The sequence below is a fragment of the Gossypium hirsutum genome, chromosome D06 (assembly GCF_007990345.1).
Source record: "Gossypium hirsutum isolate 1008001.06 chromosome D06, Gossypium_hirsutum_v2.1, whole genome shotgun sequence".
Classification (NCBI taxonomy): Eukaryota; Viridiplantae; Streptophyta; class Magnoliopsida; order Malvales; family Malvaceae; genus Gossypium; species Gossypium hirsutum.
The window spans coordinates 57825673-57852575 of NC_053442.1; the positions used below are offsets into that span (position 1 = coordinate 57825673).

Consider the following 26903-nt stretch of genomic DNA (forward strand, 5'->3'; position numbering starts at 1 on the left):
CAAAGCGACTTAGCAGCTAAGTAGTTCGATATCAGTTCGGCTTTTCACTAGTAATCATGGCCAACATGATTACATACACACACAACATATAAAAAGCTATTTTACGTAGGAAACTGCTTTTGGAACATAGTGACATGTCTTTCTAAGATTTGTGATCACATGGGTTAGGGTTTCTTTGGTAATATTTCTATTTAGTTCAAAATTCAATTGTTTACTTTGAAGTTTGGTCCTTCATGATACTTGATTTTGGTTCTGGTCATTGTTTACCGAGTACAAAAATGCTGCATTAACAGATAAGCATATCTATATATATTAATAAGGTCTGAAATTTTATCTAACATCAATCCTTCTGCTTTAAACAACAGTATTTCACCCAAAAAACACCCAGCAAAACATGCTGCGGAAAAATATAACAGAGCCAGAAACTCGGGAGCAAAAGTAAAAGAAAGCAATCTGATTGATTACTACTACCTAGCTTTGAGTTGCATTAATTCTAGAACCCTAAGAGAATTGGAACTCAGCCTTGTCTTTCTTCGAATAGCATGTCATCACTTCCTCGTTCAAAAAGCAGTCAAACTCTACACGGTACCGGAGTGAAAGAAATGACAGATGCGCTTTCAAGAATGTTTTTGAATTGCCTTTGGAGGTGATATGAGAATTACAGACTTTTAGCTGGTAAGAAACCAAGATAGGACTTTTGGTACCTTCCACTCCAGAAGACCAGTGCACATTCTGATAGATATTTAAATTTAGTTAGAGTTGATGAGGTTTGAAGAGAATGCTTAAGCCATATCATATTAATTCAACTACCAAAACCATCGAAACTAGGACAGAAAACTGAACTTGTCTATGCAACTATGAGTCGGATCACAAACAGCAAAAAAGTTCTTGAACTCGAAATATCAGGTTTAGCATAGATACTCAACCAGGATCACAATGTTATCCTGATTCCATACTTGCAAGCACATCAACAATCAGAAAGAAACTATGTATATATTTGTGACATTACAAAAACCATTAAGTCAGCTTGCTTTCAAGGATTTTGTTAAAATATATAACAAGGTAAAATCAACAGGACTCAGAAGAAAATTAAATGGCTAGAATGGAGACCTTGATGTTTCAATAGAGTTGATGAGTAACTTACTAAATTGCACCCTTATGACAAGTTCATCTAGGAACCAAGGGCCAACAATCCTGCAGCAACTCATGCACATAAGTGTCTATAGTAAATAAACAATTTTAACTCCGGCATCGAATATAAAGCAAACATGCAACAGTCAAGAATTAATATCAACCAGCAGTGTGGAAATCATGGTACATTTGCTATTCCTGCTTACCTTTTTCCTTCTTTTTCCCACTTGACTATAACACTAATTTGAACCCCTCTGATAGGAAATCATCCCTGAAAAAATCCAGAAAACATCCATGAGAATAAGTTGCACCAAAGCAATCATACTGCCATTAATATACAACTACTTGCATGCCGGAGCACTATTTGTTCATACTTCAGCATGCCAATGGTAAAGCCTTACTGCCTTCATAAGGCTTCACTGTTTTAGGTTCAAACCAACAGGGTTATTGAATTTTCATAAAACAGCATCTCCTATGATAAGAAACTTAGATTGGCCTTTTTCCATTTAACTGAAAGCTTTAACCCCTACTGTAAATCATCAAATGATATGTTATTGTCAACAAGTAGATGCTGGAGAAGGGGCAAGGTGAGACTTGCTTACATCTTTTTAGGTTCCCTATTATCCTCTCCATTTTGCTGCCTTCTCTTGACATTAAGTGAAACAAGGCTTTGCAAGCAAACCTCAGTTTCATAGGAAAAGGGCATACCAGGGACCCAGACATCATCAGCTTTCTTCTTTTCCAAATCATACCAGAAAAGATTTATCTTATCATGTTCCAACAAAACTTGATTACCACACCTAGAGTAAGCCAGAGGTTTGAGAAACCTCAATGAACCAATCACATCTTCACTTACAAGAGAAAATAGTATAGTCCAAGACTCCTTCACCCCATATTCCTTCATCACCCAAAGATCAACTCGAGCATCACCATGATTAGCTACCACACATAAACATCCTCCCAATACTCCAACATTCAATTGATATATCATTCTTTCGTACTCCGGTTGAGGCACTTCCCTGAAACTTTCAGTAGCTAAATCCAACGCAACAATCGTATTTTCCTCCGAAAGATCAAGTTTTTGAGTGAGAACCCAGTGTAAAGCACCACTAGCAAAAACCCCATTGGCTACAGGGAAAGAAGAAACACAAGGGATATCTTGAATTTTCCTCCACCTATTTCTCTTCAAGCTGCATACTTTAACCTCCGATTCCAAAGGCTTACCATCAGCCCCACCCAGCTGAATAATTTTAACCACCTTGTAATCATCGGCAATCGGGTCGTGCCCGAATCCGCAGACGTAACCCTTGCAAGAATTGAGAAAAGGTAAAACTTGGTACTTCCTAGTGGAAGGGTTCCAAATAGCCATGTCTTCAACTATGTTACGGATACAGAGCAAGCCGTTGCAAGAACCCTGGATCTCGACGCCATGGTTGTAGCTCATCAAAGGGTGTTCCAGCTTGGCGAAAGGGCCGAGGGAGGCGAGATCGGCGGTGTGAAGATCGGTGTTTTTGAGGATGAGGGTGTGGTTAGTGCGGGAGTCGAGGGAGTGGCGGAGGTGCAGATTGATGAAATCGGGATCGTCGATCAAAGATCGCCACAGCTTGGAAACGCATCGCAAGCATAGAAGATGCTTAACGGGTAAACGGCTGAGGATGTCGACGATTAAGTCGAGTGAGAGATTTGCCTTCATTTCCTTGTTCGGCTTCAGTTCCAGAGAGTCAGACTGGTAGGAATGAAGGAAAAGGGATAATAGTTTTAACTTTCTTTGTCCCCGGTTTACACGGTAAGAAACTAAGGTCTCATGAACTATGGTCCATTACCAATGCCATTTTTTATTTTTAAGGCTGCCAAACTAAACTTCTTCTAATTTTGATCACTTTCTTTTATTTTAGTTATTCAAGGTTAAACCTCTAATAGTGGGTTATTGATTAATACACCCCATTTCATTTTAATCATTCAATTTTTAATCTATTATTATTTTGGTCACCCAAAAAATATTATTTTTTAAGTATTGATTGAAGTAAAAGAAAATTAAAGATGATTAAGGTTGCATTTGTGTAACACCCTACACCCGGTTCAGTCACCTAACCTAGCTATAAGGCATTACGACAATAATTTTTAGAAAATTTTCATAATTTCAATCAAACTCAACCAAATAATTCAAATTAAATCATCTAGATGCTTTTCAATCAATTTTAAACTTAATTCAAGCTTACAGAACATTTAAAACAAATTGGGATCAAATCTGAATTAGATTGAAACTTTTACGAAATTTTGAGTGAAAAGTGTAAACAGAGGTTATACGGCCATGTGAAAAATCCTACACTTAAGAATCACTAAGACACACGGCCGTGTGACAACCTATGTCCTAGGCCATATGCACCTAAATTGACTTCTAAAACAAGCCAAAACATTACTCATTCCTTAAGTGCCAAGCCAAACAAATATCAATTATTCTCATACCTTCAAAATACATTCAATTTACACATGTACCTACCTTATAAACCAATCAAACATATCTATATATCTATTTCATACACATCCAATGAACCAAATATCAAACTACTACCATAAGGCATATAGTAAATGGTTAAAAACACTTATATAGACATACCATTGCCATCACACACCACAATCAACCAAAATTCTAATTAAGATACACATCAATAAACATAACCAATACTTCAATTGATGCAAAACATATCCATAATGCTTATAACATATAGATATACCAAAATCATATTTACATGCCACTTATAATCGGACCAAAGTGAACCATTAGTTACCAATTAAGTTGCCGGATAGTGTGATCTCCAAAAGCAATCCAATCGACAACTCGTATCCGACGATCTATAAGGAAGAAGAACCAACACGAGGTAAGCTTACGTAAAGCCTAGTAAGTTCGTAATAAACTTAAATTTTAACTTACCAAAAAGGATGTAATTTAAACATTTTACAAGATAATTCAATATCATGGTCATGAGTTCATTCACTACCTATACACATCGTAAGTCTCGCAAGGTTAGTGAGTTCACATATACAAAACTTATAACCTTTTCATGTTATAAAACATATACAAGTAAACACATTAGACATATCATTTATTCAACATCTATTCATTTAACATTTCACATGTTATAAAACGTGTACAAGTAAACACATTAGATATACCATTCATTCAACATCTATTAATTTAACATTTCCCATTTCCCATTTCAAGCGTTCATTTCAAATGTCCCATTTTATATATCTATCCATATAAACATTTCGTATAAACACTTTATATAATTATTTCCATATAACCGATTCATATAATCATTTCATATATTCTTTTTATATATAACCATTTCGAATAGCTATCTCATGTAACCATTTCATATTACACATTTAACACATAATCATTTTGTAAATCATTTTGTAAATCACATTTCGTTTCAATAATTCATATCAATTTCTCTATACAATATCTCATTCCATATAACTATTTTTTATACCCATTTCATTTTATACATTTAACATTCATCAATAACCTATGAAATTGAAAACATCTATCTCATATATTATATAATGTATTTAACATCCTATACATATTACCTAATAAACAATTGTACAAAGGATGCTATAGCGTCTTACAGTTACGGTCTTACACACTTCCGATATGATGTCATAGTGTCTTTCAACTATGATATTATCCATTTCCGTCATGTTACCATAATGTCTTTCAACTATGGTCTTACACGTTGAATCGTGATGCCATAGCATCTTTTAGCTATGGTCTTACTCGTTTGAATCATGATGCCATAGCGTCTTTCAGCTATGATCTTACTCATTTCCAGTATAGTGCCATAGTATCTTTCAACTATGGTCTTATTCACTCCCGATATAGTACCATAGTGTCTTTCAACTATGATCTTATTCATTTTTCAAGCCAATGAACTCAATCCCCACATACATAAATATATAGTAAATTAAAAAAAATCAACTAATTAATTTAATCAAGTTACGAACTTACCTAATAAAAAATGGCTACGAGCACAACACCGATATTTATTCTGCCAACTTTTTTTCTACGATTATTTTCTGTTTGATTTGTTTCTTGATCTAAATATAATAATTTCATTAAATTAATCAATTAGAATACTTTAAACACTTAAATTTACATATTTGACCTTCAATCAACATTTTACATTTTTACCCTAAACTTTTATCTTTTATTCAATTTAACCCCTAAATTCGAAACTTTCAAATCTACCACAATTTCACAAATTTCATGCTAGCCAAATTTTTCCTTATGCCATTACAACCCATAATTATTAAAATATCACAAGAATTTCAGGCCAAGTTTATTATTTTATCAATATAGTCCTTAAACATAAAAGTAAACCAAAATTATTTTACAAAATTGTCATATTTAGTTATCAAACTTATAAATCTATCATAAAACTTCAAAAACATCACCAATTCATCAATCGTATAATTCAAAATATTTAACAATTTTATGAATTAACCTCTAAATTAGCTAGATTAAGTTACAACTATCTTAAAAAAAACATAAAAAAAATATTAAAAAGGCCTCAAAACACATACCATGCAAGCGTGGCCGAATGCTTCCTTACTCAACCATGGATTTTCGGTCATGTTGAAGAAAGTGGAAAAAAGTAAAATGGTTCTCTTTTTGTTTTATTATTTGTTTTACTTTTATTGTTTTAACATATATTATAAAATAAATATAAACATATAAAACACTTAAAAACAGCCCAAGCTATTTTAATATGGTCTAATTCTGACATAAGGCCTTCCAATCATGCATAAATAAATTAATAGTGATTAACTTTTGTAACTTATACGATTTAATCATTTTTCCTTAATTAATTATCTAAATGTCAAAATTTTTGGACCAAATTTCAATACACCTATATAATAACTCCATTAATATTTAATAAAAATATTTACGGGCTCGGTTTACATAAATGAGGTCCCGAAACCTCATTTTCTAAAATCATTTGACTTTAGGGATAAACCACTCAAACTTAACTATATATTCGTCCAATTAAAAAAATTTATCAAATCAAAATTCAAAATAATATTATATTTGATTCGTAAATACTAAATAATAATATTTACGAACTCACTCATCAGATTTGTGGTTTCGACAAATTTTTCTGAAATCATTTCCTAAAAGTTATTATTTGTGAATCAAACACGATATAAATACATTTGTTACAAAATATTATAGTGCAATTGCCTTTTTTCAATTAAACTTTATTTTATAATAAAATAATATTTTGTAATGATCAATATCATATATAAACTTAATAATAAATAATGCATAATTAAAACTTAATTTAAGTTACATATATTACATATATGAGAGTACATATTGACACATTAGGTAAGAGATAAATGAAACTAAGCATTATTTAAACAAATACTCATTTATATAATTAAAATATTCATATTTTATACTAGATTAAAATATGTCATAAGTCCTTATACTCTTCGTAAATTTGAAATTTAGACATTGTACTTCTATTTTGGGAATTGAGTCTTACTTTTTAGATTTCACAATTCAAGTCCAACTGTTAGCACTATTAAAAATATGTTTTTTTATAATTCATGTTCATTACAACGTCATTATTAGTTACATGACTACCAATTGAGTTTTTTTTGTTATTTAAAAATGTCATATCAATAAAATTGACAAAAAAAATTAACATTGTTAACAATTGGACCTGATTTTTAAATCTAAAAAAATATAAAGACTAAATTCTAAATTTATTAAGAGTACATGAATTAATGACCTATTTTAACCTTTATACTATAAAAATTTATTATTAATTTTGTAATATATTTATTATTAAAATATTAATATTAATATTGTTCATTAATATATGTTTAAATTTATTATTAAAATAAAATTGTAATTTTAAATAATTTATTAAACTAATAAATTATATTAATTATATTAATAATTTATTATATTATTAAATATAAATAATTAAATATGTATGTTTAATAATATTGAAAATTACAATATTTTATTTTAATATTTTAATATATTTTAAAATTAAAATTTTATTATTAATAGAATAATATAATGCTTGATTTAATTTAATTTTTATATAAAAGTAAAATTACTCACAGAGGAGCTCTTTTTTGAAAATTGACTTGTGTCTTCTAAAATGGTAAGTTATTTTACAAGAAAAAAAACTTATTTTCCATTGACTAATAATTTATTTTTCATTGACCAATTTATTTTTCATGAAACAAATACAGGAAAATGCAAAAATCAAAATCAATTAAATGATTTATTGAAATTAATTAATTTAATCTCCTTATAAAATTTAGAATTTTATTTTATGTTGCTAAATTCAAATAAACTCAAATAACTCAACTTTAATGATTGTTTATGGAACCTAAATTTCTTTTGATTATATATGGTTGAAAAATCAATGCAATTAACTAAATTAATTAATTTTGTCTTCTATGCCAAACAAAACCTTGAATTTTTTGTTACTACTTTAACTAAACAAAGAACAAACAATTATTTTAATTAATTGCAAAGATTTTTTCTTTGCTTTTAGCTTAGCATTGAATATTTGAGATTATATAATCAAAAGAAATTTAAGTTTAAAAGAAAATTATTAAATATGAGTTAATTTAGTTGATTTCATTAAGAATAATCTTGAAATATAAAATAAAATTTTAAAAGAGATTAAATAATTAATTTCAATATTATAGTAATAAATCATTTGACATTATTAAGGGATAAAATTTTTTCTATAATTTATTTAATTGATTTTGATGTTTTGAAATTTAAAATTTTAATATTGAAAAAAATAAATAGAATTTTCGACAATGAGATAAACAAGTACAATTTAACAAGTTTTAATATATTATTTGAGTTTCTACCAGTTTCTCTTTATCTTTAATGTTTTTTTAATATTGACCAATACTTAAAAAAAAAGATATTTTTTAGGTGACCAAAATAAAAACAACCTGAAAGTTGGGTGACCAAAATGAAAGTGCAAATATGATGTGTCATTTATCTTTTTTTTAAAGAAATTTAATGCTTAAGTAATTAAAATGAAAGCGCTCTAAAAGTTGGGTGACCAACTTTGTAGTTTATCCTTTTTTGAAATATATAATAGTTTTAAATAAAGTGTCTTGATTTGTACGAAGTAGTAGTTAAAGTTCTTGTTAGCATTCATTTGACACGAGTTCAAAGCATGTGACACCATCCCTTACCCCAATATATAAAAAAAATTCTAAATGAAATCAGCATCATATCGATCAGGTTATTTTACATCAAAAGTTTGCTCAAACATATTGTAAGAACATATAAATAATTTAGATTTAACATGTTAAAAAAATTATACATACAAATATATAATATAATTCAACCCACTTGTTTTAACATATGCACCATGCCATGTTGAAACTATAATTTAATGTTTATATTGATGTTTATGTTAACGAAAGAATCTTATCATTACAATATAGCCTATTACATCTCTATTTCGTTCACTCCAATGCTATTACATTCCTACTTTGTTTCATTCTAGCAAACCAAACATGTTATTGGTATTTTGAATATTCAATTAGAATGTTTTGAACTTCAAGAATCAGTTTAAATTTTGAACAATAATTTTGAGATATTTAATTTGCTTTAACTATTTTCCTTTCTTGTCTTTTTTTTTTAATAAGAGATAGAGAGTGAAGTTTATTTAGGAATAAAGTCAAGAGTTGTGTCAATCAAACACATGAACATAAGTATAATCACTATTTATAATAATATTTCACTATAATAATATGTTTATTTTTAATAAGGGTAAATCATCATAGATTATTTACATCATGAGCCTTGATAATACATAACACAATTATTATCAGCTACAAGCAAACAGTAATACTAAAAGGTGGCGCATGAAAGAAATGAGTCCCTAAAGACATGTTGAAAGCAAAGTGGGCTAAAGAGTCTGCAACATGGTTACCTTCTTTGTAAATATGTTGGAATGTTAACTTTCCAAGGCCTCACTAGTAACCAATGAATTCTCCTCGTGATTGTCCTCTAATCCTCTACTTTACCTAACAAGAAACCAACAACTATACTACTATCCATTTCTAAGAAAACTCCCCATAGGCCATAGCTTCAAGCCACTAATAAACCTTTGAGCATCCCTAGAGTTTAGCTTCAATAATGGCACACGAACCAATACTTTTAGCAAAGTGTAACACCCACACCTGAGCAGACCGCTGGATCCGAATGTATGATGTCACATTACATTGCCGAAGCAACTCAAGTTACTATAACACAAATAAAATCAATCCGCTCATCAAAATAGTTCATACACATGTAATTATACACTCATTGATTTCATTTCATCAAATTACGGAGTTATATGGGTTAATTTTCAAAGTTAGGACTCAATCCAAACTCAAAATTTAATTTCAACTATATATTTCAAGATTAGAATCTGTCTCAAGACATGTTATAAATTATTTTGGAATTTTTAGTTTCAAAGTTAACATGCCTCATGACACTACATGCTGTGTCTCGAGGCAAGGTTTTTTATGTCTCGAGACTAGGTCTCGAGACCAACCTCCCATGTTTTCCTATTTTTTCTTAAAAGTTTGAAAGTCTCAAGACAAAGGGTTCCTATCTCGAGACTTAAAGTACGACAAAATCTATTTAGCCTCGATGTTCTACTATCTCGAGACAAAGGGTGCTTGTCTCAAGACTATACAAATATGTCTCGAGACCTTAAAGTTTTGAATGCAAAAAATTAAGTGAAATTTGTTTTAACGGTCTCAAGACATGTTCTTCCTGTCTCGAGACTCAATGACCAAATGGTTAAAATGCTGTACATTTAAGTTTCCAAAACCTTAACCAAATGAGCCTAAACATACCCAAAACTTGCCACAAAACATATTAATTCAACTAACCTATCTAAACATGATCAAATATTACCAAATTTTACTTTCAATACATCATCACTAAACTAACCAATCTACACATCCAAACTCACATAATCAAGCATAACATTATAGGTCACTTATCAAAAGTGCCAAAACTCACTTAAATAAGAAGCCAACCAACCTAGGTACATGCCATATGACTTCAAAACATATAAATACATACAAAATAGGATTGTAATGGATTCTGAGTTGAGCTTGAAAGTTGGATGCTTGACCAAAAAATTTCTTTAGCTTTATTCGAGACCTACGCATGGAAACAAACAAATCTGTACTCTGAGTAAACTATACTCACTAGTGCTAACATAACTCGAATTCAATTATAAACATAACAAAATTTAAATAACATAACTAACATAATAACTCAAGCTAACCAACTAACAATTTCACGTTAATAATAACACACCATTTAACCACCAAACCAGTAGGTCCATTCTGATGTATTTTACCCAGCAATCAAATAAAAACCTATTAAACCAGAGTAAGGCCTAATTCATTCAAAATACCTAAATTTGCCCAGGCGTAGGCTTGAACTTAGGACCTCCTAAACACTCCCAGAACACATAACCACTAAAACTGACAGATATTTGTGTCATATTTCCACAATAACGAAATTAGAAATTTTGGGGCGTTACAAATTTAATTTTTTCAAATTATTATTTAATTTATTGTAATTAAATAATTAAAGTTAAAAGTAAAAATTAAATTAATTAGTTATCACAACTTTGTTAAACAAGGAAATTAAATTAATTTTAGTAGGTAAAGTTGTCATGACTTTGACAAAATTAGAATTGGGTTGAAAAGTAATTTAATTAGAAAATCAATTAAATTAAATTAATTTTAATTAAATAAATAAACAATATTTTGGAAATAAAAAATTGGTTATTTTGTTGGTTAAATTATATAAGTTGGTTAAAGGTCCAATTAACACATATAATTGTTTCTCAATGTACAAAGCCTAATGAGCCTATTTGAAAGTGATGAGTGGCAAACCCTAGTTTCATAGGGGTTTTCATTCGTGTAATATCCCGTTTTTCAGTGGTAATGGAAATAGTGGTTTTGGAACCACAAATCTGATATGAGAAGTCGTATTATATATTTTTATTATTTATTATTAATGTTAATGAGGTTACAAGAGTGTCGTGTTAAATTTTGGTTAAGAAATATTAATGTTTAGTTAGTTAATTAAGTGAAAAGGATTAAATCGTAAAAGGTGAAAATTTGCTTGTTATTGATTTTGTTTAACATATTGGTTTAAATTTTGAATGTAGGAGGCTTTATGTTATAATTAGACCATAAAATTTTATTATGGACAGTTATGGTTAGATAAATTAAGTTTTTCATGAATTGATTTAAGGGTATTATGGTAATTAAGTAATTAAAACATAAACAAATGAAATAAACAAGTTATTGATAGTACTATAAAGAACATATGTTTCCTCTCTACTTATTAGTTGATTTGTCCCCATTTAGTTATCTTTAGCACATATTTTAGCATTTTCAGTTCAGTAAATTATATTTTTTAACTCAGTGGATCTTAACCTATTTATCCTTAATTTTGTCATGTTTTGGTACTGATGTCGCTGCATGAGTATTTCCAGATTGCACCCAGAATTGTCGCTGCACCTGACAGCTGCCCAGATAAGAACAAGAATATATGAGCTGTCCAGTCTAGTACAACTAACTTGTACGTACAGAGGCAACATGATTCTGATGAAAGGACACATGTGCTATTTGGATAAATATTAATATTCACGTGAAAAGAAAAAAGAGGGAGAGACTTTTTTAGGGGGTATTGTCTTCTTCAACATATCTTTTGAAGCTTTTCGGCTATGGCGACTTAAGCCTCCTATGGGTGAAATGATGTGAAAGGGATGCAGATCAGGTTCTGACGAGGAGCCCTGAGTGCGAAACAAGAGGGAATGGAGATATTCAAGTCGAGATTGTCTAAGAATAGTATTCTCCACTTGTTTCTTTTATATTTCTTTTCTAAACGATAGTGATTACTTTCTATTTCATGTTTGTACGAAAGTACACATTATTTCTGGGTTAAATGTTATTTTATTAAATCTTGCTTCTATTGTTTAATCTTTGGGTTTGAATGTTTTTAGCATGGAAGTGTTATTGCGGTCATTGACACTGGAAGGTGCAGCGACAGTTCAAGCTAACAAGCATGACAATGAAAGTTGCTTGAGGATTAGAGGAATTTAATCCACTTGTTCTTAATAGTGTTCCATTTCCATCATTAGAAGGTGTGGTTAATGTACATGTTTAAGTCTTAGATTAAATATAAAAGTTAAGCTTGGTAAGATATTCATTGCAATTTAATGCATCGACAATCACCTATCATTTTATACCTTGTGAACACTTAGTATTCTGTTGAATATTCACGTTAAGGATCCCAGTTTATCATTATCATATCTTACCTTATTTTTTTCAAGTTATTGATTTGACAACTACTCTCCCAATTTATCTCGTTTCTCTCTATTTATTGCACTTACATTGATAGACAAAAGACAACCATCCTCGTGGGATCGATACTTGACAGACTTATATCTGTTTACTATACTTGCATTGATAGTGTACGCTTGCAAATTATTGCTGTGACATTAAACAGCCGATCAAGTTTTGGCGTCGTTGCCGAGAATGGCGCTCGTTTGATGTTTGTTTTTATTTCATAATATTTAGTTGTTACTAACTTATTTTCTTTTTGTCGTTATTTTCACATTTTATTTTAGGTGTTGTACGATCCGAAGCAATTTAGAGTTTATTGTCGATTTTGATCCAAAAATTGAAAGAATCGTTCGGAGGAGACTTCGAGGACAAAGGAATATGGCTTTACCAAGAAACTATGAAGTCATACCCCGATGCAACATCAAAATGCTAATGACCCTCCGTTGCCGCAAGACGTTCAAATACAAAACAGGACTATACGAGATTTTGTAGTACCTGTCTTGGATGACTAATAACTGGGAGTTTTTAGGCCAATAATCCAAGCTGGAAGTTTTGAACTCAAGCCAGTAATGTTTCAAATGTTAAATTCTAATGGACAATATGCTGGACTGCCACATAAAGATGCACGAGAACATCTTAATTCATTTTTATTGATTTGTGCTTCCTTTAGTCAACAAGGCGTTCCTAATGACGCTTTAAAGATGTAATTATTTCATTATTCCTTGCAGGGAAAAGCTCGTACTTGGTTCCTTGGGCTACCTACCGGATCAATTACTTCTTGGAATGCACTAGCAACATAGTTTATTTTGCTATTTAACCCGTTGACAATGAATGATGGTATCCGAAATGATATTATAGCTTATCATGAGAATGATATAAATCTTTGCTTCGACATTGTCCAATGCACGAAATTCAACAAGAAACACAAATTGGGATTTTCTATAATGGGTTGAATTCACACACGAGGAATCTTGTCGATGCATCAGCCAATGATCCTTTGCAGGATTGTACTTATAATGATGCTATTGAAATTCTTGAGAGAATTGCTCAGAATGATTATCAATATCCTATCTCTAGAGCTGCATAAGAAAAAGCTACTCCGGGGTTTATTGAATTGGACGCAATATCTGCACTTAGTGTTCAAGTTTCATCTATTGCAAATATGATAAAAAAATATGCAAGGGACTAGTGATGTTGCACTTATACAAGTCATTCAACAAGTTGATGTTCTTACCTTTTGTTGTGAGATTCGTAGTGACAACCACAGCTATGAAAATTGTCCAACACATGCAGAGAATACCTTTTATGTCAGTAACATCCGTAACAATTCCTATGGCACCTCTTATAATAATTTTTCCCATAATCAACAGTCCTAGGAAACTCAGAATGCTTGACAAAATGCTACGACATTCTGATATGGGAATATATCTACTTAAGGCAATTATAATTCAAAACAAGGGAATTACAACTAACAATAGCAGAACTACAATCAGCACACTCCGATGCATCCACACTAGAATCAGAAATAGTCTCAAACTCTTCAATGCCAAATCAGCATGTTCAAGAACATAAATGACAATAGTACACGCAAGCTTCTTCTTTCGACCCATTAGCAGCTCTTGAGGCTTTAATGCGGGAGCATATGACTTGCACAGAAGCTATTGTGCAAGGAAATTCATTTTCTATTCAAGCATTGGAGGTACAATTAAGACAACTTGCTTCAAATCTTAATACTCGACCACCGGACACACTACCTAGTGACACGAAAAATCCCAGTTCGAGGGGGAAAGAACATTGCAAAGCTATCACTCTCAGAAGTGGTAAACAAACTAGCCAGCCGACTATAGACTCTACTGTAGCACCTTAAGATACTTGTGAAGTGATCCCTAGTGAGAATGTTGAATCTGAAGAGCTTGCCAATGTGCCAAACAAAGAAGTCCCACAGATTGTCACTCATATGCCTAATGATCGACTCTCGAAACTATCGATGCAATCAAATGTTTCGGAGCAATCAGATGTATCTCCACTTTTACCTTTTCCACAAAGATTTAGGGAGAATGTGCAAGATAAGCAGTACCAACAATTACTGAACACACTGAAACAACTTCAGGGCAATATTCCTTTAGTAGATGCTCTTGTGCAAATTCTGAATTATGGGAAATTTATGAAGGAGCTATTTCTAAGAAGAATAAACTCAGTGATATGTAAAACTATCGCACTCACAAAAGGTTGTAGTGCTGTTTTGACAAATAAGTTGCCCCCCCAAATGCAAGATACTAGGAGCTTTACTATCTCATGTTCATTTGGAAACCATTATTTGGGCAGGGCTTTATGCAACTTGGGAGCTAGCATCAACCTAATGCCAGTATCTACTTTTAGAAAGTTGAGAATTGGTCACATGAAACCTAGTGTAGTAACATTGTAACTAGTTAATCGATCATTGGCTCAACCTGAAGGGCAAATCAAAGATATCTTAGTTCGTGTAGATAAATTCATTTTTCCAGTTGATTTTATCATACTTGACTGCGAGGTAGATAAGGAGGTTCCCATAATCTTGGGACGACCATTTTTAACTACTGGACGAACTCTTATTGATGGTTACAAAAGTGGACTAACCATGAGACTTAATGATGAGCACATTACCTTCAATATTTTCAAATCTATTCAATGTAAGGATAAAGAAGAATGTCATACCGTCAATGTTCTAGATGATCTAATTGAGGAAGAATTCAATGACCAAAACCAATACTTTATGAGGAGTTTGCAGTGGCATCTAATGATGAATTCTTAGATAATTGTGACAGCATGGTTGAAGCTAATAATGTTGAACTCAGGCATGGATGACAGATCGAATCCTTAGACTTAGCCAATAGAACAACTCAAACTTTCAAGCCATCTATCGATGAAACTCCTACTCTGGAATTGAAACCACTATTTACTCATCTTAAATACTTCTTTCTTGATGATAACAATACTCTCCCAGTTATTGTCTCTGCAACACTGGATGTAACTCAAGAAGAGAAATTAGTCCATATTCTTAAGCAACATAAACGAGCTATTGCTTGGAGTATTGCTGATATTTGAAGCATTAGTCCATCTTTTCGCATGTACAAGATCAATCTGAAAGATGAAGGCAAGCAATTGATTGAGCAATAAAGGAGATTAAACGAGAAGATGAAGGAAGTTGTTAAGAAAGAAATTATAAAATGACTTGATGTTGGAATTATTTACCCTATTTCTAATAGTAATTGGGTAAGTCCAGTGCAATACATTTCAAAAAAGAGTGGCATCACTATGGTTAGCAATGATAAAAATGAATTAATTCCTACATGCATCCCTACGAGATGGTGAATCTATATGGATTATCATAAACTTAATGCTGCCACAAGGAAAGACCACTTCCCACTTCTTTTTATGGACCAAATGTTGGACAGGCTTGTTGGAAAAGCCTATTACTGCTTCTTAGATGGCTATTCTAGGTACAATCAAATTGTTATTGCATCGGATAATCAAGAGAAAACAACTTTCACTTGTCCCTTTGGTACTTTTGCTTTTCGCCGTATGCCTTTCGGTCTTTGCAACGCACCAGCCACATTTCAAAAGTGCATGATGGTAATATTCTCAGATATAATTGAAGATTCTTTAGAGGTTTTTATGGATGATTTCTCAGTCTAGGAGAATGATTTTGATCATTGCACTGACAATTTGGATAAAGTATTGCAGCAATATGAAGACACACATCTTGTTCCAAATTGGGAAAAATGTCATTTCATGGCAACTGAAGGCATTGTGTTAGGCCATCGCATCTTTAGTCAAGGCATTGAAGTAGACAAAGCGACAAAGCTAAAGTGGAAATCATTGAGAAATTACCTCCACCGACATATATGAAAGGTATTTGCAATTTTCTTGGGCATGCGGGGTTTTATCGAAGATTTATTAGAGGTTTCTCGAAAATTACAAAACCCTTATGCTCATTATTAGAACATAATCGAAAATTCCTCTTTGACGATGCATATTTAGATGCATTTATTCAATTAAAGAAGCAATTAGTAAATGCATCCATTGTCGTTGCACCAGATTGGTCTCAACCTTTTAAAGTTATGTGAGATGCAAGCGATTTTGCTGTGGGTGCTGTTTTAGGACAACGCAAGGGAAAAATGTATCACGCCATCTATTATGCTAGCAAAACTCTTACAGAGGCTCAAATCAATTATACCATTATAGAGAAAGAATTGTTGGCTGTAGTCTTTACTTTTGACAAGTTTAGTTTTTATCTTGTCGATGTAAAGGTTACCGTATTTACTGATTACTCAGCGTTGAGATATCTTTTTGCAAAGAAGGATGTAAAAATAAGACTGATACGCTGGATCTTACTATTGTAAGAATTCAACATCGAGATAAAAGACCGTAAATGTTCAAATAATCAAGTTGCAGACCATTTGTCTGGATTGGAAGTTGGCAGCAAAGATGGAAACATACTTCAAATTGTCAACGTATTCCCAGATGAGAAGTTATTAGCTGTAAATGCAACCCCTTGGTATGCGGATTTGGTAAATTATCTAGTGTGTAGAAAATTTTCATTGGGCGTCACAGGCCATAAAAAAGAAAGATTTCTTCGTGAAGTAGTGAAGTATCACTGGAACGAGTTGAATTTATTCAAGGTATGCAATGACAACATCATTCGGTGTTGTGTTCCAGAAGAGGAGATGCTTTCAATCATGAAACACTATCATGATGCTCCTTATGGTGGTCATTTCGGTGGCATACGAATTGATGCTAAGGTTCTCCAATCAGTATTCTACTGACCGTTATTATTCAAAGACGCCCACAATTTTGTGAATCAATGCTATAGGTGTCAGTGCACTAGTTCTATATCCTGACACAATGAAATGCTGTAACAGCCAATTATGGAGGTTAAATTGTTCGATGTTTGGGGTATGGATTTTATTGGACCATTTCCAAGTTTATTTGGAAATCTTTATATATTAGTAGCCGTTGACTACATCTCGAAGTGGGTTGAAGCTGTTGCAGTCCCAAAGGATGATGCAAAGACAGTGCTTAATTTTTTTCACAAGTATATAATCACTCGCTTTGGCACACCAAAGGCATTGATTAGTGATCAGGGTATACACTTTCATTGTAACCAAGTGGCAACCGCACTAAAGAGATATGGAGTTAATCATAGAATGGCTACTATTTATCATTCGTAAACTAATGGACAATCTGAAGTATCGAATCAAAAAATTAAAAACATTCTTGAGAAGGTTGTGAACCATTCGAGGAAATATTGGTCTTCTAGACTAGATAACGCTTTATGGGCATTGCGGACAACATACAAAACTCCATAGGGATGTTGCCGTATCAATTGGTTTTTGGGAAAGCATGTCACTTGCCAGTTGAACTAGAGCACAAAACAATGTGGCAATTAAGCAAGTGAACATGGACTATGAAGCTGTTGGAAAGAAAAGACTATTGGATATCTCTGAACTAGACAAGATTAGGCGAAATGCCTATGAAAACGCTGCAATTTACAAGGAAAAGACCAAACGATGGCATGACATAATTATTTTGCACCGATAATTTATCGCAGGTCAACAAGTTTTATTATTCAATTCTAGACTGAAACTACACCCGGGTAAATTGCGCTCTTGTTGGTCTGGATCTTTCGAAGTTGTCAAAGTATTTCCTCATGGTGCGGTCATAATTGGAGATTTACATGATGGACACTAGTTCAAAGTGAATAGACAGCGATTGAAACATTATTTTTGCAATATTGATCAAAAGCAAGCAGAGACCATTAAATTGGTCGAAAAATTTTAATTTTTATTCAATTTATCATTATGTAATTTTATTTTATTGTTTTTGTTCAAGTTTGTTTTACTTCTTTTTTTACAGAATAATTAGGTACCATTGTCGACGCACTTGGGCTTTATTGTCAACGCAATTTGTACTATTGTACTGTCACTTATGACTCATAAAAAATGAGGGCATATCAGAACATTGTCACTGCACCTGAGTTTGTGGGTGTAACTACTGATGATATGGAGCGAAATGGAGCTAGACTGACAAAAGCTGCAGAGGAAGCAACTGATGATGTTAGGGTAGAGCCGGAACTTGAGGAGCGATCCGAGGACTGTGTGAAGCCTAAAGAAAAGAAAAGAAAAGAAAGCGCTCCAAAGACAAAAAGCACAAGGAGGAGAAAAAGAGGAGAAAGAATAAACATCGTGTAGCCACATTGATGGCCGAGGAAAACTGAGTTAGTGTATTTTAAGTTTTAGTTGTAGTACGTATGCATTGCATATAGCTGTAATTTTCATTTTTTTAGTGCAGATTTTCGTTGCATTTTTATTGTCATTACATTTTAATGTTAGCGCATTGAGGACAATGCAAACTTTAAGTTTTGGGGAACGCATATGGGGTTTGGAAATACACCCACATTTTTTTTTGAGTTTAATGAAGCATGTAAGGTTTATTTGTGGTTAATGCAAATGTGTTTAAATTTTTTTGTTACATTTGATGTTTTATTCTTGAATCATGTGAATTATCAAATAATGAGTTGGATAAATTTGACTGAATGTTATATCTTCAATTTTTTGATGAATGATTTAGATTTCATTAGTAATGGATGACTAGTAGCATTCCTTGAATCTTGAATAAATCTATATTTTACTGCTGCTTATATATATATTTATGAATAAGAGACACTCCAAAGTGGGTGTATTATGAAATGTTAAAGAGGGAACACTCCAATGTAAGCGTTAGAAAAATGAATTTGACTAAAGGTTGTCATTGCATGGGTGGGTGTCGGTGTAATTACATACTCCCTGGGGGTTTGTTGCACTCTATCGTTACTTCTCAGGAACAAAGGTACAGTAATGCAACGATGTCCCTTATTAAAAAAAAGAGACATATTGTACAATAAATGTTGTATTGGTAGATAGAATTTAGGATTTAAAGCATGATGCTGGTTTTGATAAAATTACAATCTTATTCATTCATACTTATGTATTGTCGATGAAATATTCTGTCATCTGAATGTGACTCATTTATTGGGATTTTAGGTGATTCAAGTTGTTGGAATGATCATTTTCCTTAGTGAATTGTTGTGTACCCTTGCTAGTTTCTCTTTTACTTGAGGACAAGTAAAAACTCAAGTTTGGGGGTGTGATAGTACTACAAAGAACATATGTTTTCTCCCTACTTATTGGTTAATTTGTCCCCATTTAGTTATCTTTAGCACATATTTTAGCATTTTTAGTTCAGTAAATTGCATTTTATAACTCAGTGGATCTTAACATATTTATCCTTAATTTCGTCATGTTTTGGTACTAATGTCGCTGCATGAGTATTTCTAGATTGCACCCAGAATTGTCGCCGCACCTGATAGCTGCCCGGATAAGAACAAAAATGTGTGAGCTGTCCAGTCCGATATAACTAACTTGTACATTTAATCTTTAGGTTTGAATGTTTTTAGCATGGAAGTGTTATTGCGATTATTGACACTGGAAAGTGCAGCGACAGTTCAAGCTAACAAGTATGACAACGAAAGTTGCTTGAGGATTAGAGGAATTTAATCCACTTGTTCTTAATAGCATTCCATTGTCATCATCAGAATGTGTGGTTAATATGCATGTTTAAGTCTTATATTAAATATAGAAGTTAAGCTTGGTAAGATATTCATTGCAATTTAATGCATCGACAATCACCTATCCTTTTAAACCTTCTGACCACCTAGTATTCTGTTGAATATTTATGTTGGGGATTCCAGTTTATCATTATCATATTTTATCTTATTGTTTTCAAGTTATTTCTTTGATAACTACTCTCAAAATTTATGTCGTTTCTCTCTATTTATTATACTGACATTGATAGAAAAAAGACAACCATGCTCATGGGATCAATATCTGACAGACTCATATATGTCTACTATACTTGCATCGGCAGTGTACGCTTGCACATTATTATTGTGACGTTAAACAACCGATCAGTTATCATCTTTATTTTGGGTGTTTTATCGATTTTTGAGGGAAGAAAGGAAGCCATAGAAGTAGCTTTAATGTTCAGTTCTTTAAGGTCTTTGCATGTAAGCCATAAAAGTTTAATTTATTAATTTTGATATGTTTTAAGTGTATGTTTTGATTGTTTTGGTCATAAAATGGTTTGTGTTTTAGGTGTACCTTATTAGGCAAGTTTTGGCTTGATTTTAGCTTGTTTAATGGGCTAATTTGGAAGCACGCGGCCTGGGACACGGCTTATCACACAGCAGTGTGCCACACACGGTCACCTTGCACAGCCGTGTGTGCTCTGTTAGTTTTTGTGCAGGTTTCACACGATCTGAGACACGACCGTGTGTCTCAAGTTAGTAGGACACACGAGTTAGTACACAGCCTACGACACGACCATGTAAGCCAAGTCAGTGAATTACACGGTCTATGACACAGGCTGGGACAGGACCGTGTATCTTTACTTTGAATGCTCACACGGTCTGAGATGTGCCACACGGCTGTGTGACCCCTATTTTCCAAATTTTTAATTTTTTCCTAAAATTTATGTTTTGATTCATTTTGATCCTCGATTGCTTTCAAACTAGTTTTAGGGCCCCGTAAACCCGAACTAAGGTCCATGTGAATATTTATTCTATGAATTAATATATGTTTATAAATTAATTGAATATTTTTCTTTAATTAAGATAAATTGTTCTATTTGGTTTTATAATACTCTAATCTTTAATCTGGCAACAAAGATGAGATATGGGTGTTATATTTAGTGGTATTAAAGCTATGATTTAGTCGATTCTAGGACAATTTATCGTGTGTAGAGTCTAGTATATACTTGTCACATATACCCTGTGATAGTGTGATACTTTTGATTCACTCTAATATTATATTTTCTTATAGATTCAAGATGTTGGCCGAGTCAACCCGGACTATAGCTAATGAAGTTAAAAGTAATGTGCAAGCTTCGAATCCAAAGTAAGCAATAGTGCATCTGTTCTGTAGTTTTTTTGTGATGAAATGAGAAATGTATTTTTTTGGTATGATGAACCACTAGTTCAGTGAATTTAAACAAGCGAACCCTGTAACTTCGCAACCTCCACCTCCTACTGTGCCTCCTTCGACACCTCTGTGTCCTAAAAATCCTGTATCTGTGACAGTTATTCAACTGTCTGTAGATAAAGTTCGAAAATGTGGAGTTGAAGAATTTAGAGGCAAAGTTTACGATGATTTTGCAAAAGCTAAGTTTTGGTTAGTGAATACGAAGAGAGTTTTTGTAAAATTGATGTGCACTCCTAAAGATTGCTTGACATGTGTTGTTTTGTTACTGAAAGATGAAGCATATTCATGGTGGGACACTTTGAGCATGATAGCATCCAGGGATCGTATCAATTGGGATTTCTTTCAAGCAGAATTCAAAAAACATATCTTAGTCGATTGTTTCTTGATAAGAAAAGAAATAATTCTTTGAACTAAAAAAAGGAAATCGACTCATTGCTGAGTATGAATAGGAATTTGTGCAGTTAAGCAAGTATGCTCGCAACATAATGTCAAATGAAAACTAAATGTGTATTAGATTTGAAGATGGCTTGAATGATGACATATGAATGTTTGTGGCAACGTTAAAGTTACGTGAATTTGTAGAACTTTCAGAACATGCTCAGAAAATTAAAGAAATCTGTAAAAGTAAAAGGCAGTCTGATGCGAGATCTCGAGAATTTATCAAAAGAGGATCATCTAAGCCCGCTCAAATATTTCCATCGAAGAAGTTTAAAAGTGAAGCCAATTGATCGACTGCCCTTTAAAATTCACTGGCATAGATAGACCGAGTCAAAGTATTTTAAAGCTTGTTAATTCTCCAGCAGCTAGTGTTGAAAGTGTGAGGAATGTTGAGAAAATTGTCCCTATTTGTGATGATTGTGGCAAGAGGCATTTTGGGGAATGTTGATCAAAGTTGGGAGCTTGTTTCTATTGTGGATCTACTGATCATTTCCTTTGTGACTGTCCAAAATGGAAAAATGATTTGGGCAATCAGACAAGAAAGATTGAAGCAACCTCACAGAGAGGTAGACGACCTGGAAAGGATAGAAATACTACTTTTGGTCGAGGAAAACTAGTGATACGAACGAACGATTTGAAACGAGAGCACCAGCGAGAGCGTATACAATCAGAGCTTTTGAGAAAGCTACTGTCGCAGATGTTATTGCTGGTACATTTTCTCTTTTTGATATTAATGTAAATGCATTGGTTGATCATGAATCAACTCACTCTTATATGTACACTACATTAGTAGACAAAAAGAATTTGTTTGTTGTGTCCACTGATTGCACTGTTAAGGTAACGAATCCACTGGGTCAATGTGTTTTTATTCGAAAGTGGAAAAATAAAAAATTGGTCAAGTACTGATAGTCAAAGAATATGCTGATGTTTTGATTCATTTTGATCCCCGATTGCTTTCAAACTAGTTTTAGGGCCTCTTAAACCCAAATTAAGGCCCATGTGAATATTTATTCTATAAATTGATATATGTTTATAAATTAATTGAATATTTGTTCTGAATTAATATATATTGTTCTGTTTGGTTCTGTAACACTTCGATCCTTAATCCGAGAATGGAGACTGGATACGGGTGTTACAGCTTACCCTAAAACAGTCTTAAAGGGGCTATGTATTTTCTACTAAAATATTATTATTTTACTTTTTTTGTTGAACTAAGATTCTTGTATTTTTCTCTGTAAATAAAGACCATTGGCTAAGTCAAAGACACACTATACTAAGCATCTACACTTTGACAAAATTTAGTGAGCTTTATTCTTCTAAATAACTTCTAATTTTGAGAGAGTTCGATTTTTAGTTTCTAGCCTTTGAGAGATATTGATATTGAGTATCAAAAGAAACTTTTCACAGTGTTCATCAGTTTTAAGAATTAGACCTCACACTCTAAGAAAGTCAATGTTCGAGAATAATAAAGAAGATCGTGTTGGTTAAAATTCAAGAAACATCTTATATCGCCTATTCTAAAACACATATGAATTTGGTAAATGGTTTATTTCTATAAATAATTCAACAGCTTGGGTTTTGGAAATTTTTAATTTTTTACTGTGCAACAAAACTATTTTCTAAATTGAATTTTTTTAACAATCTAAAATTTTTAATTAAAACAACTACCAAAAGTGTGGACAATGGCCTCCAAAGGCCCAATGAGGCCCTCTCAGGTGCTACAAACCCAAAACAAGGCTAATTTGAGAGGAAGGTGTCCAAGGGTTCTAGGAACATCATGGAAGGCTTTAGAATGAATAAGAAAACGCTAGTCCCCAAAAGCTTTGGAAGACTTCGAAATTTTAAAGAATGGATCAAACCCTTGTAGAATAGAGTAAATGGTTCCATCTCTAAAAGAATCTACACTTGTATAAAATTGTATAAAGTTAGGTAGAATGTTCTAGATGAAAAATCTTGATCGTTTATTGCTTATAATCTCAATAATCTGATCAAAGGGGTTTGGCCTATATAAAGGAAATCTCTTTAACTCATTTGTAACTAAGCTAACTTGTTGAGTAACAAACAATTCCAAACATTCACCCACTCTCTTGTTTTTTTTAATTCTTTCTTAGTGGTCTAACCAAACAGCCAAAGGGCTAAGTGTTCTAGCCAAGCACCTGTGGAACTAGTAAATGCATCTAAAGTGTGCACATCAAGAGTCTTAGGAATATACTCAAGTGAGTTCCAAGTCTAAGGTCATAAACTACTTAACTAAAGTCTCAACCCTTGAAAAGTAGTATTAGAATAGCCTTTAATTGTTCGATTTCATGCCAAACACCCCAATGAGTGGGGTCGACTGGGTGGACCAATCACCCACATTAAAAAAGAAAGGGAATGTCTTAAGGTATATAAGCGAATGGCTGGATATCTATCATTTGGGAAAGAGTAATGACTTGTCGAAGGTTTTTGATCTTAGGATAAGATTCCTTGAAAATTCGATAGTTTTAAGGTATAATGGTATTTTTTTCTAGAAGGAGATTAACTAGGAATATCATCTTGGAAAAAGATTCATTAAAAAAATTGATGGGACTTCAGCCTTGATATAGGTATCTTTGATTAAAGATGGTCAATATTCTCGATACTTTCAAGCCAAGCTATCTGATTCTGTAATATTGTCTATAATGACAATATGTCAACTCTTTTTAGCTAAATGTACTCTTGATTCAAATTATGAACAATGTGTCCATTATACTTCAATATTTATATAAGTTTCTCTGGGGTATCATCATTGAAAAGATATAGGTTTCTACGGTATCATCACTGAAAAGATTATAGGAGCTTTAATTGAAGATGTTCAGTATTTAACCTAACCATTAATTAAATATATGGTAGATATTTAATCCAAGTTTCCGGTCCCATTGTATTCCTTGAGATTACAACAAATCACCTTCTTTTATATACTAAAAATGCTCTTGATTCAAATTTTGAAAAGTGTGTAACTTTGATTGAAGATGATCGACGTTTAACTTAAGATTTCCAACGTTGTTATATTTACTTCTATGACAATACATCGACTCATTTTTGGCTAAATGTGCTATTGATTCAAGTCTAAAAACTGTTTAGCTTTATGTTGTTGCCATATTTCCTGTGATAGATAATACATCAAATCCTTTTTGGCTAAATATTCTTTTGATTGTTTGTGTACATTAATTTTTAATATGAACTTTGTATTAAAAAATACATGTCAAAGTCAAACTATGTTGACCGTTGACTACAATTGTCTAATGCTATTAAGAAACTAATTAATCAACTAATTTAGTTTAGTTAGTTATATAACAATGCTCAATTTTTCAGTTGTATTATGTTAACCTCATCTTTGTATAGCTATAAATACATATTATCAATCAATTGGAAGATTGAGTTTTTGAAATGATAAATCATATTGATTATTATTCTTGAAAATTAAGTTTTCTTTCTTTCTCTGTTTAGTTTTTTTTTTAATGTTTATTGTTCATCATCATCCTCTTTCTTATCTTAATAAGAAATCTAATACTTTGAAGAAGGTTGGTGTTTAACCCAAGCTTTGAATTAAAAAAAGTCTAGGTTTTTTTTTACTAAATTTTAAAAAGTCATCGTTACAAAGCTAGATAATTAATATGAGTAATGTAATTAGTAACAATTACAATTGTATTAATGTAAAAAGAGATGATGAAAGGTTTTGTTGGTAAACTTGAATAGTGAAGAAGAATTCACTATATTTCTGAAAGGAGAAAAAAGTACTCAATGTTACAGGAAAAAGGTTAAGAGGAAAACCTCTTAACTAACTCCATATCTAATTCACCAAATCAAGCTTTCCAGAATATCCCAAAATTGAAGATAACCCAACAACTCTATCATTTTTCAAGGTTACTTCCACTTCTTCTACGTTGGTAAAATAGTATCATGTGAATTATCTTTCACGAAACATTTCTTGAAACACAAGACAATGGTTGTTATTGGATAAGAGTTGTTCTTAAATAATAGTTATTTTAACTTATTCCAAACGAGAGTTGTTCTCCACATAGTTATTCTCAATATAGAGGTTATTCCGAATAAGAGTTATTCTGTGATAATGCTTTTCTTGGTAAAGCTTATTTTAAATAATGGCTCTAAATACATTTGTTCTAAATACAAGTTGTTCCAAATAATGGTTGGTCTAAACATAGCTATTCCTAAAACACCATATTCTAAACAAGAGTTATTTCGAACTTTAATCATTCTCAATAGAACTTGTTCTCAAATATGAACTACACTAGATGACAATAGTTCTAACTGAAGTCCTATTCTGAACATAACTATTTTAGACATAACTATTCTAAAACAATAGTTGTTTTGAACAACTATTCTAAATAAGAGTTGTTGCTCCGAAAGAGATATTAAGTGAAACAGCGATACCAATTGTTCCACGCTTGGTGGTACAATTTCTTGAAATATAATAATATTTAAATCAAGGAAGAGATAAAATGTTAATAACCAACACTAAATATCTACAAAATGTTTAATTATTTTCGTGACTTTTTATTAAGTCAAGAAAAATACAAAATATATTATTTTTAATATAAAATTCATTTGGCAATTTTAATATAAAACACAATTAAAAAAAGAAACCTCTTTCTTGCCCATATTATTAATGTTACGAAAGAATTTATGGTAAAATACATTAATAGTTATTCAATTATTCAGTTTGTTTTATTTTAATAATTTAATAATTATTATTTTTAAATTAATCATTTAGCTTTTTGAAATTAAATATTTTAGTTATTCTTGTCGTTAACTTAGTGGCGGAAATTTAATGTGAGTTATTTTTTGTTAATAACAAATTATACA

At 32.0% G+C, this 26903-nt stretch overlaps 1 protein-coding gene across 4 annotated transcripts; it reads right to left on the bottom strand.

Moving 5' to 3' along the window:
• Positions 1-286: 286 nt before the first annotated feature.
• Positions 287-2988, bottom strand: LOC107910079 (F-box protein CPR1). 4 transcript variants are annotated; one of them, XR_001687460.2, is made up of 4 exons: positions 1734-2988; positions 1338-1402; positions 1145-1194; positions 287-732 (listed from the first exon to the last, which is right to left on the bottom strand). XR_001687460.2 is itself a non-coding variant. In XM_016837828.2 (3 exons), the coding sequence occupies exons 1-2, from the start codon at positions 2822-2824 to the stop codon at positions 1363-1365; spliced, it is 1131 nt and encodes a 376-aa protein (XP_016693317.2). In that variant the 5' UTR covers positions 2825-2951; the 3' UTR covers positions 287-732; positions 1338-1362. The 4 variants fall into 4 exon arrangements, 2 of the variants coding, with proteins under 2 accessions (XP_016693317.2, XP_040951882.1); XR_001687461.2 differs by having other exon boundaries at positions 1111-1194; positions 1734-2950; XM_016837828.2 differs by lacking the exon at positions 1145-1194 and having other exon boundaries at positions 1734-2951.
• Positions 2989-26903: the final 23915 nt, after the last annotated feature.